Here is a 15,317-nt window from a genome sequence, read left to right on the forward strand (position 1 = left end):
CAAATATAGCCTTGGATAAGAAGATTTTTATGTATTGAATTTGTAACATGGTTATGCCGATTGTGACCATGTGATAAAGAATTATTCAAATGGTTGTTTAAATAATATTCGGTTTATTAGTATATGTATAATTAGTTAAAGTGTAAACTTTGCATGTGTATTAAAGGTTTTATGTGATATTCGCCTTGGGAAATCTAAGCTTATAAAGGTTTGAATGTTAATTGGGTTGTCTCTTTAATGGCCGAATGTGCTAAAAGCTAATGCATGATTTAGTTTAATCGATGTAATGATACAAATTATGATATTTACTTGTGGTTTTGAAGTATAGAAAATTTGTTAAGTTGATTAAGTGGTTGCGAATGTGAAATTTAGGTAAGGAAATGTGTACAAATAATATTTGTATGGATAATTGGTTTAAAGGGGTCGGCATTATACATTGTTGATATGGTGTTATTAATGTAAAGCACTTTAATATAGACGTATATACATATGGTCACTTAGAGCGTATTGAGATGGCCGAACAAGGCTAACGATAAGTATGCTTTGATTTTCTATAATACTTAGTAATTTGTTTAAGGTGATTAAAGATGTGTACGATTATTTTATATTGAGCTAAAAGTAGTTATATGGCCTATTAAATTTCTTGTGGTATTTGACCATAAGCAAGCACAATGGGATTTTAATAAGTTAAATTTGTTTTAGATTAAGCTCAAGAACTTAAGGAGCCTAATTCGGATAGGGGAAAAGCTAAACTAACCAAATAGTCGATCCATAGTCGTTCGACGACATTCGAGGTAAGTCTCTAAGTAATTAAACCTATTTTGAGTTTTGATTAATAGATACTATTATAGAAATGGCTAAATCGAAAAATATGATGTGGCCATGATATGTTCTAAGGCCGAATGGAAAATTTTACGTATTTGAATCAATATACTAATGTGATTTTGTACCTAAGACGAAATAAAATGACAAGGCGTAATATCTAGCTTAAGATCGAATGGCCAATGTGATGAATGTGAAAGTGCATACATGTGATAAGGCCGAATGGTTAATGTGATATATATGTAAGTGAATATGTGATAAGGCCGAATGACCAATTGTGAAAAGTGTGCAATATTAGATATTTAATGAGGCCAAAGTTAGTAAAAATATAAATATATATTAAATGAATTGTTTGAGATTGTATCCGGTTAGAGACCATTGGCTTCATCTTTGGGATTGTATCCGGTTTAAAGTCCCGCAGCTTAATCTTTGGTGAATTAAGTAAGATTATGATCTTGAATGTTCGCAGTGAGCTACCATCAAGTAAATACTATACATTTAAGATGTTCAGATACATATTACCTCCTCATTTGTAAGTTTACCTCAAAGTGAATCACTAGCATTCAAGAAAAAAGTATATGTGATTGATTATTATATTGCGAAAATGAGGATGACCTAATCAGTCTTGGTATGCTTGTATAATGTAGTATATACTAAGCTTTCATGTATGTACTCGTGTACATTCGGCCAACGATTCGGTGAATATTAGTATTAAAGAACGATACATATGTGGGAATGATTATTATATCTTTGAATAAGGGAATAATCTATTCGGCCAATGGTTGTTAGTATGACAAAGTATTCGATTTAAATTTATCGTATGAGCTTTAAGTGAAGAAAAGTATGTGCTGAGATTTATATATGTAATTGTGCATATTCAGCCAAAAAGGCCTTATAAATTGAGAATAAATTGTATTCGGCTAGATGTACAAATGCAAGGGAATGATTGTATTTTGTCAACCTACGTATATGTGATAAGGTTTATGTTTGGTTCTTTGCGTACCCATACTGTAATTCAATACATGCCACGTTGAAATACTCGAAAGTTTTGATGCGATTATGAAATAAGGAATTAAGTTTTATATATATATATATATATATATATATATATATTCATGTATGTGCATGAAATGAGTACGTTTGAGCAAGTGATTATGATTATTGAAAGAGTATATGTTATGCTAAATGAGTAGTGACTCTATGAATCTATTCATGATAGATTATGATATTACTATGTGCTTCTAAATATGGAAACTAAACATGGTTAAAGTATTATGTTTTAGTTTGATTGATTGAATTAGAAGTAGATATGAGGTTTCTAGATGCGAAAGACTATGTGAATCAAATTTGGAAGAAATAGATAAACTATATATGCGTGCATAAGGTTTGAACTATTTGACGGAATGGTGAGATCTCTTGATATTGTTAAACGGGGTTTCGCAAGGTCTAAGACGATGAGGCTTAGTAATGAAACGACGATTAAAGATGTTCAAGACATTAAGTTGGCGGTATGTATCGGTACTCGTATGTGATTTTCAATTGGATTAGATCAAAAGTATACAAAGCGATGCATATGTGAATAAGTGTATGAATGCAAATATGACCATAGTCCATGTGACTATGATACATTTGGCCAATGTGTTATGCCATAAGAATGTATTCGATTAAACTATAATAGAGGCATTTAGATTGGAGTGTAATTATGAGCTAAGTGTGCCTTGTGAGCATATGAATATTTGACCATTTTGGTCATTATCATGAAATAATTTGTGGTAACTAAATGTTGTGGTTATTGAAATTATAGTTCGTTATGGAGCTCTAGATTGACTTCATTGATTAGAAAAAATTCGAGTGATAAATGATAATTGAATTTGATACTGCAAAATTATCGTTTTACTTAAGACTTACTAAGCTTATGTAAGCTTACTCTGTTTGTCTTTTGTCTTTGTTTTATAGATTGTGGACTCTGATTATCAGCTCGGGGATCGTCAGCACTTCATCACACTATCTACTATTATGGAAACCTTGTGATTTGGATTTAGCTTATGGCATGTATAGGATATATTATACTAGAATGATATCATAACTATTGTTTATAAGCCATGCGAATATGGCATCCTTTAGAAGTCTACTTTTATAAGTTATAAGTTTGATCTTTGTTTGTGTTTAGAAATTTAATTAAATGAACAATCTTTATTCACGAAAAAGAAAAAAAAAAGTTCAAAATTTTACTGTTTTGATCTGCTTCCAAATTTTCCAGTAACGTCCCGTCCTATTCCGGCGACGGTTACGAGATAGGGGTGTTACATTTTATTGGTATCAGAGCTACGATTTAGTTGATTCTAGGACTAATGTAGCACATGTGAGTCTAGTTGTACATGCCATAGAGTGATAATATGATAGTGTAATGATTTTTGACAATTAAAAAAAAATTGTTTCTTATACTGTAATGAATTCCGATCCCGATCGAGCTATAGTAGATGGTATTGAGAGGACTGAGACATGATTATGATGTGTCAATATTGAGAAAGGTATAATAAGTAAGTTTTGAGTAATTGATTTTGGTATTTAATTTAAAATGCCATGATATACATGTATGATAGATGAATGATGTCCCATTGTCCTTACCATGATAAGGTTGTTGAGAAAGAAACCTTATACATGTTTGTTATGTAGCCGAATGGCTATTAGAGAATTAAACAAAGAAAAAGATTGGGGATATATGCTTATGTGTGTTTGCCTAATGAGCCGAAAGTTTAGTAAAAGAAGTATATACGTATTAGAGTCGAATGATATTTACGACATAAAGTTAAGGTGCATGTTATATGTCTATATGTGAATGAGGTAAATGAATTACAAATGTGATGATTTATGTGAAATGTTGTACCATGTGACTAATTATACATGAAACTTGAGATTATGCCCGGGGTAAAACCCGCTGGCTTCTTGTGGAGATTTCATCCGAGCTAAAGGTCTCGCCGATGATCCGGGCTAAGTCCCAAAGAGCATTCGTGCTGGAGTTATATCCGGGCTAAGTCCCGAAGAGCATACGTGCTGGTGTTATATCCGGGCTAAGTCCCGAAGAGCATACGTGCTGGTGTTATATCCGGGCTAAGTCCCGAAGAGCATTCATGCTGGTGTTATATCTGGGCTAAGTCCCGAAGAGCATTCGTGCTGGTGTTATATCTGGGCTAAGTCCCAAAGAGCATTCGTGCTGGTTTTATATCCGAGCTAAGTCTCGAAGAGCATTCGTGCTGGAGTTATATAGGGTTAAGTCTCGAAGAGCATTCGTGCTGGTGTTATATTCGGGCTAGGTCCCGAAGAGCATTCATGCTGGTGATGTGTATTCGGGCCTTCGTGCCTAGTAGGCTTCGTGCCGGTAATTTGATCAAAGTTTAAGTGTTCATTACTATACAAATTCAAAGTTAAATGAAAGGATATGTTTAAAAGTGTACATACATGATGTTTATAGACTTGGTTAAGTCATTTCAATGTGTAACAACAAATGAATAGGGGTACTATGTGTGCAAATGATTAGAGGCACTAAGAGTGCGAGTTCTTCAACCGAGCACTACGTGTGCGAGATCGGTCAGTAGACATTAAGTGAGTAAAACAAGATTCATGTAAGACCTCGTATGGAATGAAGGCATTGATTTAAGATGGTAGATATGTTGTTAAGAAATGAATTCATGTTATAAATGTGTTACGGATTTAGTTTATGGGATGCTTGGTATATGAAGTCATATGTGCTATTGCTAAATGACCCCTATTTTTGTTAATCATGTTCAAAAAATTATTTCGATTAAGTTCGACATTTGAAAGTCTGTAAGAATTTTTGATGAATGCTGATAATTTTGGATATATGGGTTATGTGCTAAAATAAATCCCATGCCGATATACTATATGAGGCTTTATGCCTAATCGATTGTATACGGGTATCGTTAACGGTGATTGAATGTGCTAAATGAATTCAATGTTCAGGTATGTGGAAGTTGATTTTCTGTTGGAAATAGGTTAAGTTGAATAGTGAGATATGATAGAGTTATAAAGGATATTTATTGGGATGTTTGAGTATGTGTGTACTTTCGGTCAGGTTACAGCTTATACATGAATGAAAATGTGGGTTACAAATATGTGGGTTGATGATGTGAATTATACATGTTAATATGTGCTTAATATGTGTTTGAAATGCATTTGTGAATTAAATTAAGTGATTATTGCTTATGAAATCAAGAAAATGAGATATATGTGCATACTTGTAGAAATGTTTATGTATTTGTTTTAAGATAAGAAAATGATTTTATAGATCGATGCGAAATCAGTAATGAATTACAATTGCTATCGATGAGCTAATGTTTATATGGATATAATTCAATAAGAGGACGTTATCCTAAACTATGCATCGGTAGAAATTTTCGGGGACGAAAATCCCTAAAGGGGGGAGAGTTGTGACACCCCTAATTTGACCCTAGTAGAAAAGTGGTTTCAGGACCACAAAATCGAGTCACAAAAATAATTAATTGTTATATTCTATGCTTATTATTTGTGAATAAGTATGTGTAAAAATTTCATGTTTTAATTTGGATGTGAAATTAGCTAAAAAGGACATATTTGAGAAACTTTAAAAATATGATAGGCAAATGTCCAAGTGATTAAAATGTTAAATTACTAAAGTTGTGGACTTGCATGTCAAATGGCCCACTTTTAACATTAGTGGATGGTAATGATGTTATGATTTTGGCATTATGTGTATATTATATTTAGTAAATAATACTTAATAGTTTATAATTTGAAAACATGAATTAAATAAAAAAAGAATGGTGATAAAAATAAAGAAACTTTTCTCTTTGTTTTCTCTTATTGCCGTAATTAAGCAAGAAAGAAAGGAAAGAACACCAAAGACACTCGGTCATTTGGTGTTGGGAATTAAGGTGAGATTTCATGTATTTTATTTTTAATTTTTGCGAAATGTTGTTAGTTTTGAAGCTCACAACATGACCCATATGTTAATTTTTGTGAATTTATTTCATAAAGCATTCGGTCATGGCTTCAAGGATTAGATTGTGGATGTTTTGATGATAAGTGTTTATGGATGAGGATAGACTAATTAAATTTGCTATGAGGGGCAAGTTTGAGTAAAATTTCATTCGGTCATTAAAGTGTAAAGTAAGGTTGTGCCAAGTTCTTGGAAATTATATTTTAAATGTTAGATTGTAATTATACGAATGCCGAATGAGGAATTGAATGGGAGTTGAACTAAATTATTGTTTATTAAAATATTGATGCATTCGCCGTGAATTTGCAATATGTTATAAATTGAGTGTTAATTGCCTTGATGAATAAAAAGGTGGTTAAATGAGTGCATGAGGTTTTAGGAATTTTGTTAAGTGAGGTTATAGGTGATTAAAATGAGCAAATTGTATGCGGCAATTAAAGTGAAGTATGAAACTTGTGCTTAATTGTGGAATGCTATAATTAAATTGCTAATATATGTTTATATACTTGCCGAATTTGAATTAAGGTGAAAGACGAGGTAAAGAATGCGTTTGAGTTGAAAATTTATAATTGTAATTAAATTGATAGCATATATTTATATATTAGCCAAATATGTGCTAAAATGAGAAATGAAATGAAGGATTAAGTTTGAATATTTATTTGAGTGGTCTCAAGTATTGAAGCAAGTCCATGGCAAAATCTAGTTAATGGAAAAAGATGACATTCGGCCAAGGAAGTTTTGTGATAGTATTTTTTTGGCTAAGGATGCTTTGTATGTTATGCATGATGTGTTTAATGTCTTGATGAACAAGTAGTCATTAAATGAGGCTAAGCTTGTGAAATTATGAGTTTGGATGAATATATATATATATATATATATATGCATTCGGCAATGTGTAAATTATTGATTGTTTTAAATGGTTCGTAGTTAAGTGGAAATGGAAGCTTGATAAAAAAAATATGTTAAGGATGAGTAAGAGGTATGTGCATTCGGCCATTAAACATGTGCTTAATTGTTGATGAATGGTTGTAAAGAAAATACATATAGGTCAAATATAGCCTTGGATAAGAAGATTTTTATGTATTGAATTTGTAACATGGTTATGCCGATTATGAACATGTGATAAAGAATTATTCAAATGGTTGTTTAAATAATATTTGGTTTATTAGTATATGTATAATTAGTTAAAGTGTAAACTTTGCATGTGTATTAAAGGTTTTTATGTGATATTCGGCCTTGGGAAATCTAAGCTTAAAAAGGTTTGAATGTTAATTGGGTTGTCTCTTTAATGGCCGAATGTGCTAAAAGCTAATGCATGATTTAGTTTAATCGATGTAATGATACAAATTATGATATTTACTTGTGGTTTTGAAGTATAGAAATTTTGTCAAGTTGATTAAGTGGTTGCCGAATGTGAAATTTAGGTAAGGAAATGTGTACAAATAATATTTGTATGGATAATTGGTTTAAAGGGGTCGGCATTATACATTGCTGATATGGTGTTATTAATGTAAAGCACTTTAGTATAAACGTATATACATATGGTCACTTAGAACGTATTGAGATGGCCGAATAAGGCTAACGATGAGTATGCTTTGATTTTCTATAATACTTAGTAATTTGTTTAAGGTGATTAAAGATGTGTACGATTATTTTATATTGAGCTAAAAGTAGTTATATGGCCTATTAAATTTCTTGTGGTATTTGGCCATAAGCAAGCACAATGGGATTTTAATAAGTTAAATTTGTTTTAGATTAAGCTCAAGAGCTTAAGGAGCCTAATTCGGATAGGGGAAAAGCTAAACTAACCAAATAGCTGATCCGTAGTCGTTCGACGACATTCGAGGTAAGTCTCTAAGTAATTAAACCTATTTTGAGTTTTGATTAATGGATACTATTATAGAAATGGCTAAATTGAAAAATATGATGTGGCCATGATATGTTCTAAGGCCGAATGGAAAATTTTACGTATTTGAATCAATTTACTAATGTAATTTTGTACCTAAGACGAAATAAAATGACAAGGCGTAATATCTAGCTTAAGATCGAATGGCCAATGTGATGAATTTGAAAGGGTGTATATGTGATAAGACCGAATGGCCAATGTGATGAATGTGAAAGTGCATACATGTGATAAGTAGAATGGTTAATGTGATATATGTGTAAGTGAATATGTGATAAGGCCGAATGACCAATTGTGAAAAGTGTGCAATATTAGATATTTAATGAGGCCAAAGTTAGTAAAAATATAAATATATATTAAATGAATTGTCTTTGAGATTGTATCCGGGTTAGAGACCACTGGCTTCATCTTTGGGATTATATCCGGGTTTAAAGTCCCGAGCTTAATCTTTGGTGAATTAAGTAAGATTATGATCTTGAATGTTCGCAGTGAGCTACCATCAAGTAAGTACTATACATTTAAGATGTTCAGATACATATTACCTCCTCATTTGTAAGTTTACCTCAAAGTGAATCACTAGCATTCAAGAAAAACGTATATGTGATTGATTATTATATTGCGAAAATGAGGATGACCTAATCAGTCTTGGTATGCTTGTATAATGTAGTATATACTAAGCTTTCATGTATGTACTCGTGTACATTCGGCCAACGATTCGGTGAATATTAGTATTAAAGAACGATACATATGCGGGAATAATTATTATATCTTTGAATAAGGGAATAATCTATTCGGTCAATGTTTGTTAGTATGACAAAGTATTCGATTTAAATTTATCGTATGAGCTTTAAGTAAATTAAAGTATGTGCTGAGATTTATATATGTAATTGTGCATATTCGGCCAAAAAGGCCTTATAAATTGAGATTAAATTGTATTCGGCTAGATGTACAAATGCAAGGGAAGGATTGTATTTTGTCAACCTACGTATATATGATAAGGTTTATGTTTGGTTCTTTGCGTACCCATACTGTAATTCAATACATGCCACGTTGAAATACTCGAAAGTTTTGATGCGATTATGAAATAAGGAATTAAGTTTTATATATATATATATATATATATATATTCATGTATGTGCATGAAACGAATACGTTTGAGCAAGTGATTATGATTATTGAAAGAGTATATGTTATGCTAAATGAGTAGTGACTCTATGAATCTATTCATTATAGATTATGATATTACTATGTGCTTCTAAATATGGAAACTAAACATGGTAAAAGTATTATGTTTTAGTTTGATTGATTGAATTAGAAGTAGATATGAGGTTTCTAGATGCGAAAGACTATGTGAATCAAATTTGGAAGAAATAGATAAACTATATATGCGTGCATGAGGTTTGAACTATTTGACGGAATGGTGAGATCTCTTGATATTGTTAAACAGGGTTTCTGCAAGGTCTAAGACGATGAGGCTTAGTAATGAAACGACAATTAAAGATGTTCAGTACATTAAGTTGGCCAGGTATGTATCAGGTACTCGTATGTGATTTTCAATTCAGATTAGATCAAAAGTATACAAAGCGATGCATATGTGAATAAGTGTATGAATGCAAATGTGACCACAGTCCATGTGACTATGATACATTTGGCCAATGTGTTATGCCATAAGAATGTATTTGATTAAACTATAATAGAGGCATTTGATTGGAGTGTAATTATGAGCTAAGTGTGCCTTGTGAGCATACGAATATTTGACCATTTTGGTCATTATCATGAAATAATTTGTGGTAACTAAATGATGTGGTTATTGAAATTATAGTTCGTTATGGAGCTCTAGATTGACTTCATTGATTAGAAAAAATTCGAGTGATAAATGATAATTGAATTTGATTCTGCAAAATTATCGTTTTACTTAAGACTTACTAAGCTTATGTAAGCTTACTCCGTTTGTCTTTTGTCTTTGTTTTATAGATTGTGGACTCTGAGTACCAGCTCGGGGATCGTCAGCACTTCATCACACTATCTACTATTATGGAAACCTTGTGATTTGGATTTAGCTTATGGCATGTATAGGATATATTATACTAGAATGATATCATAACTATTGTTTATAAGCCATGCGAATATGGCATCCTTTGGCAGTCTACTTTTATAAGTTATAAGTTTGATCTTTGTTTGTGTTTAGAAATTTAATTAAATGAACAATCTTTATTCACGAAAAAGAAAAAAAAAAGTTCAAAATTTTACTGTTTTGATCTGCTTCCAAATTTTTTGGTAACGCCTCGTCCTATTCCGGCGACGGTTACGGGATAGGGGTGTTACAGTACTAGGAAGGATGAACCAATTGACATATACGCCTGTCAAGGCTATTCCTCTTTAAGAAGATTATATTACGAAGTACCAGCCCAAGGGCTAATTCTGTAGGGAGCCATCACATAAGAGAAATCGTAAACTCGAATAGTTATTCAGAAGAAAGTGCACCGAATAGAATAGGCCTAAGCGACTCCCACCTCACGAACATGTTACACTTATAAGCATGACATCTCAAATAAGGTGGATTACAAAGAAGTAATCCAACCACTATTCATCTCAAGTTGGACCCAGTCCGCCAGAATGGTAGGGGACCTTATTAGTTATCTTAATGGATGGAATGTTTGCAAGTCCTTCAATACTATGGTAAGAAAATAGAGCCCACCATGGACTAAACAGATTTGCAAAGATCGCAAATATGTCTGGTCCTTTCTCGTAAGCCTTATAAGTAGATAACCTCATGGGTATAATATCAGTGTATTCACCTAGACTATGGCACTTACGATCCAAAACAAAACTAAAATCGCTATTCTTGATAAGAAGGTGTATAGGGTAAAGTGAAAACCCGTCAATATAACAAGACATCTAGAAACCACTAAAACCCTATCGTCAGAACATAGGTTCGACCAAGAAATTAAGGTATTAGTGGTCAAACTGTCATTAAAGAACAGCGAAAGGTATATGAAAGTCCGCCAATCCAGATAAGGTGCTAAAGTGTGAGCAAAAGTAGGTAGTTAAAGTATTTTATTTTCTTTTAAAATTTTACCCTAGTAAAGAAGATGCGAGCTATGCAATTTGCTAGTGAAGAAACTCACTAAGTTCATTGCACTTACCAAAGTGTTAGCCTGTGTTTTATAGGATTTGTGGGTTAAGGATATCGAGGAGGGACCAAGCCAGATAGTGTTGAATCAAGAATCAATGTTAGTATGGTGTCATGTACATAGGAAGGGGCATCTTCAAAGGCTTCGCCTCGGGATCAAAATACTATGACTAAGTAGCTTTCCATAGAGTTTGGAGTTTTGAGAAAATATCTTTGTTCCAATTGAAGGCTTCTATTGTAAAAGGTATATATATTAATTGACAAAGTCTGTTGTAAAAATTTCAAGTTAAAATTTTGGTTCTTAGTTCAATCAGGTTCAATTGTGACACTCTATACTTGGATTCAGCGATCGAGTGGGGTGAGAGTGTTACACAGAGGGATCAATTTGACATATAAAATTGAAGCTCAAATGATTTATAATTAAGTTTTAGGTTTTCTCCTATTAATTATAAACTCATTGAGTCACGAAGTCATTCTTCTATAGTATCATAGCTGAATTCTCCTCAACGGCAAACCATTATGAAAATAACTCGATTAATGCTCATCCGATGATCTTGTCACAAGTGTGTTACCTTCATAGGATATCATTGGACTTTTTGGGATAATATTTTTTCTCCCAAAGTGATTTTATTTTATCTTATGGTAATCATTACATCTTCCTTTATAAAAAGTCAATCACTATCAAATAGTGATCAAGCCATCCATCACAAAGACGAATGACCCGTAACCACGTTTACTTTCCATCAACCATGTAATGCCAATAAGAAGATATCATTTACCCATGTTTTGGGCTATGAACTCCACTATTGTGAATGACGCTACATACTGCAGATGTCGTACACCCAACGCACCAAGTTTCAATTTCTTATCTATTCGAACTTAGGTTTTTACTTACATCAAAGTGTATACGAGTCATGCTTACATAGTCTATCATCCACTCAGGATTTAGGTATGTCACACTATAAACGTCGCAAGTGAATAAATCAATAAACGGATTCAAAATTTATTCTTCTTGAGTCCTATTCGATGTACTGTCAGTCTAGTTAGTCACATCTATGTCTCTATCTTCTGGGAGTTATCCACTCCAATGCCAAAGACAAAGCATCTCCTCAATTGGACTTGAAGATGACATATTAGTCTTTCAATCGGCTTACTTGTAACACACCAAACCCGATATAATAATTGGATCTGAGTATGATGTGTCACAAATAAAATCAGACTAACTTCAAAGTATATGGCGAAAGCTTTATAAAATTTTACAAAGTTATAAATATAAAACATATAACGGTTGTTGCTTACTATAGTTGATTACCATCATTGGTAGTTTAAAATAGCGTACAAACAACTTGGAGTATAAGTTTTAAATAAGTAAAGTTCATTGAACAAAATATAATAATTTAAATCCAAACATTGATATTTAAATAAAATCCTGTAAAAACAAAGTATTGTCAAAATAGTAGTTCTTAATATAGATCATTTCCAAAATAAAAATGTACGCCACCCCCAAGAGTCATGCGTAATACATAATAAAACTGTCAGCTCACAATAGCAGCAATACTCTGGCGTAGTCCTTTTAACAAACAGTCTTCCTTCACTCAGCAAGCCTAAGAATAAAAAGATAACAGAGTAAGTTCATACAAATTTATTGAGTTCTAAAAAGAAATTATACATATCTTTACTTACATACAACTAAACCTTTCAGCGGAACTTATACACAATAGTCATAGTACGCCCAATGGCGTATACAAAACACAAACAAGCTTAATATGCTAACTTACTTAACACATGAGTGTATATTGTACGCCAACTTAACATAACTCAAACAACCCATTTCATGTCAGCCATGTACCAGAATTCAGAATCAGAAGCATATCATTCAATCTCATTCACATACATACTCCTCATTAACTCCTCATTTCGTTTTCATTCAGATTAGCATGTTTTATCATGGTCTGCCAGTTCGGTTTGCAAATTAGTCGCCTACTTTTTAGATTATAAGAATGATTAAATTTTAATTTTATCCCTATATTTGCTTAAATTTAAGATTTAATTTATATAATTTAATTTTGACATAATTTGATACCTCAATCTTTATAATATCATTAGTTAGTCTAAATTTAAGATTTAATTTATATAATTTAATTTTAACATAATTTGATGCCTCAATTTTTATAATATCATTAGTTGTCTAAATATTTTATTCTAATTAAATTAATGGTGTGAATTTTTAAGAATTGTTAACACCATTAAAATTCTTTATTAAATTCAGATATGTTAAATTATTATTATTTGTTACATATATATTAAATTTATTATATTTTTTCAAAATGTCACACCAACACAAAAATATTCTAAAAGTGCTATCAAATGGATCTAAATTTTTAAATAAAAAAATTAAATATCTAAAATAAAAATTTAGAGATTAAATTGGTGCCAAATAATACAAAAACTATAATTTAATTAATAAATAAATAATCAATCGACCTTTCCACTTCTGGCAAAGGGCATGAGTTTCCTTACCCACGTCATCTACACAGCCTTCTGAAAATAGCTATAAACGTATAAGTTTACTCAAGTGTGTTTACGAAAATAGTCCGTTTCTCTATTCGTATAAAAACAAATGAAATTTGGACGAAAAATTTTGTAAAATTTTTTCGAATCAGAATCGCAGGAGAAGTGCAAATTATCTGTCAAACAAAGTCTTTAATTATGTCTGGCTTTAAGGAATAAGCATAAAAATTTATTACTCCAATTTGCCTTTCTTTTCACCAAAGCAAATGATTAATCTGTTTGCCACTAACCAAAGCAAGCTCTACTACTGTATGCAAAGCAAAAATCCTCATTCCCATTATTTAATAAATATGCAAGTTTTTCAAAAACCTGCAATTTTCACACTGTACTTGAGACAGCAATCCAAGATGGCCTGATTCATGTTAGAAAAAGTCAATATATTAGCAGCTGTTTAACGTGGGAATTTCTTTTTTACAGTGGGGTTTTTTTTTCTTCTTCTGAGTTTTTCATGTCTAGCAAAACCAAAGTCGGTGGGTGAGGAGTGGTGGGAATATCATAGCAATTATAAAACAAGTTATTTGTTGGTTGTTGATGTTTGGTTACATTGATTACAACTCTGGTTCTTTTAATTTGTCTTGATTTCTCAGTAGTTAACCCTGAAACACTGATGACGGCGATAATAATGTCAAAGTTATATGACACAACAGATCCTTATGTCCATCATGAGCATTGCCTCACCGAACAAGCAACCACCTGCGCCCATTGTCTCAGCCTTATCTTCACCGTCTGTGGATTATCACCTTCATCAATCACCCAAAACCAAACCAATTTCAATACAATCAAAATAAAACAAAAAAGGTAGGGTGAATGGATCTGACTCAGTTGAATTTGGTTTACTACTTACCAGGACCAAAGATGGAGTTGGGGCTGCCTATAGGGGAGGGAATACTATCACAATCCGATGCAACTGAAGAAGACTTGGAAACGATGTCGTTGTAGTTCTTGTTAACAGCATAGTAGAGGCCAAGAGCAGGCAAAGTATCGGACAAACGTTGATCCACCTCGGGTGAGTCAAACTCGAACCCGAACCCCAACTCAATACAAGCCTTGAGTTCATCAAGGTCTTCGTCCGTCACGCTCTTGCTCCCCCTGTTCCTGCTGTTCCCTTTCCTTCTAAGCCATGCCTCGTCGCGGAAAATGTCTGGCGACAATGAGCGCTGCTTATAAAGCGCCGGTAGCTGAGATGGCGTCATCGTCATCATCGGTGGGGGTGACTCCAGGACCTGCACTGCTTTTTCTGGTGGTGGTGGTGGCGCGTGATGAGGAAGGGACATAGATATAGCAGCCCCGAGGAGGTCCCGGGGGACCTCTCCCGCGGGTGTGGGGAGCTCTATGGGTGGGGTGTGTGTGTTTGGGATAAATTGTGGATGTGAAGAGGTGAGGGTAATGGTGAGGTGGGATATAAGGTGGTGAGGTGGTGGGGGCGTGCGTCAGGGGGTGAGTGAGTGAGGCTAAGGAGACCTTGGGGGATTAGTTGGTTCGAGTCAGGATGACCTGTCTTTTCCTTGTTTATTTGTTTTCAAAGAAGGGCTAAGTGTTTCTTATAAGATTTGTATTAGTCATTTATATTTGCTTACCAATATAGCATATGATTGAAGCAATATCCAAATTAAACAATTAAAAAGAAAATACGAGTATTCACAGTTTGGATTACAAAGATTTGTTTTTACTCTAAATTTAGTAATCGTAGTGATTGAATATTAGTTACTTAATATGAATAAAAAGACGTGGATTTGAATGCGAGAATTTTACATAAAATTTTAAAAAAACGTCAACGACTGCTATCTTATTTATCAAAGATAAATAAAATACATTATAAAGAATTAATTGGTGAGTTGGATATTCGATAATCAAAAATCGTTAATTTGTAAATTTTGAATTAGTCGATTTAT

General features: G+C 32.8%; 1 protein-coding gene across 1 annotated transcript; it reads right to left on the reverse strand.

The window, feature by feature from the left end:
- Window positions 1-13,785: 13,785 nt before the first annotated feature.
- On the reverse strand, window positions 13,786-14,937 carry LOC108462908 (uncharacterized). The gene is made up of 2 exons (XM_017762820.2): window positions 14,270-14,937; window positions 13,786-14,165 (listed from the first exon to the last, which is right to left on the reverse strand). Exons 1-2 carry the CDS (start codon window positions 14,697-14,699, stop codon window positions 14,086-14,088), a joined length of 510 nt encoding a protein of 169 aa, XP_017618309.1. The 5' UTR covers window positions 14,700-14,937; the 3' UTR covers window positions 13,786-14,085.
- Window positions 14,938-15,317: the final 380 nt, after the last annotated feature.

The sequence above is a fragment of the Gossypium arboreum genome, chromosome 11 (genome assembly GCF_025698485.1).
Source record: "Gossypium arboreum isolate Shixiya-1 chromosome 11, ASM2569848v2, whole genome shotgun sequence".
NCBI classification, from domain to species: Eukaryota; Viridiplantae; Streptophyta; class Magnoliopsida; order Malvales; family Malvaceae; genus Gossypium; species Gossypium arboreum.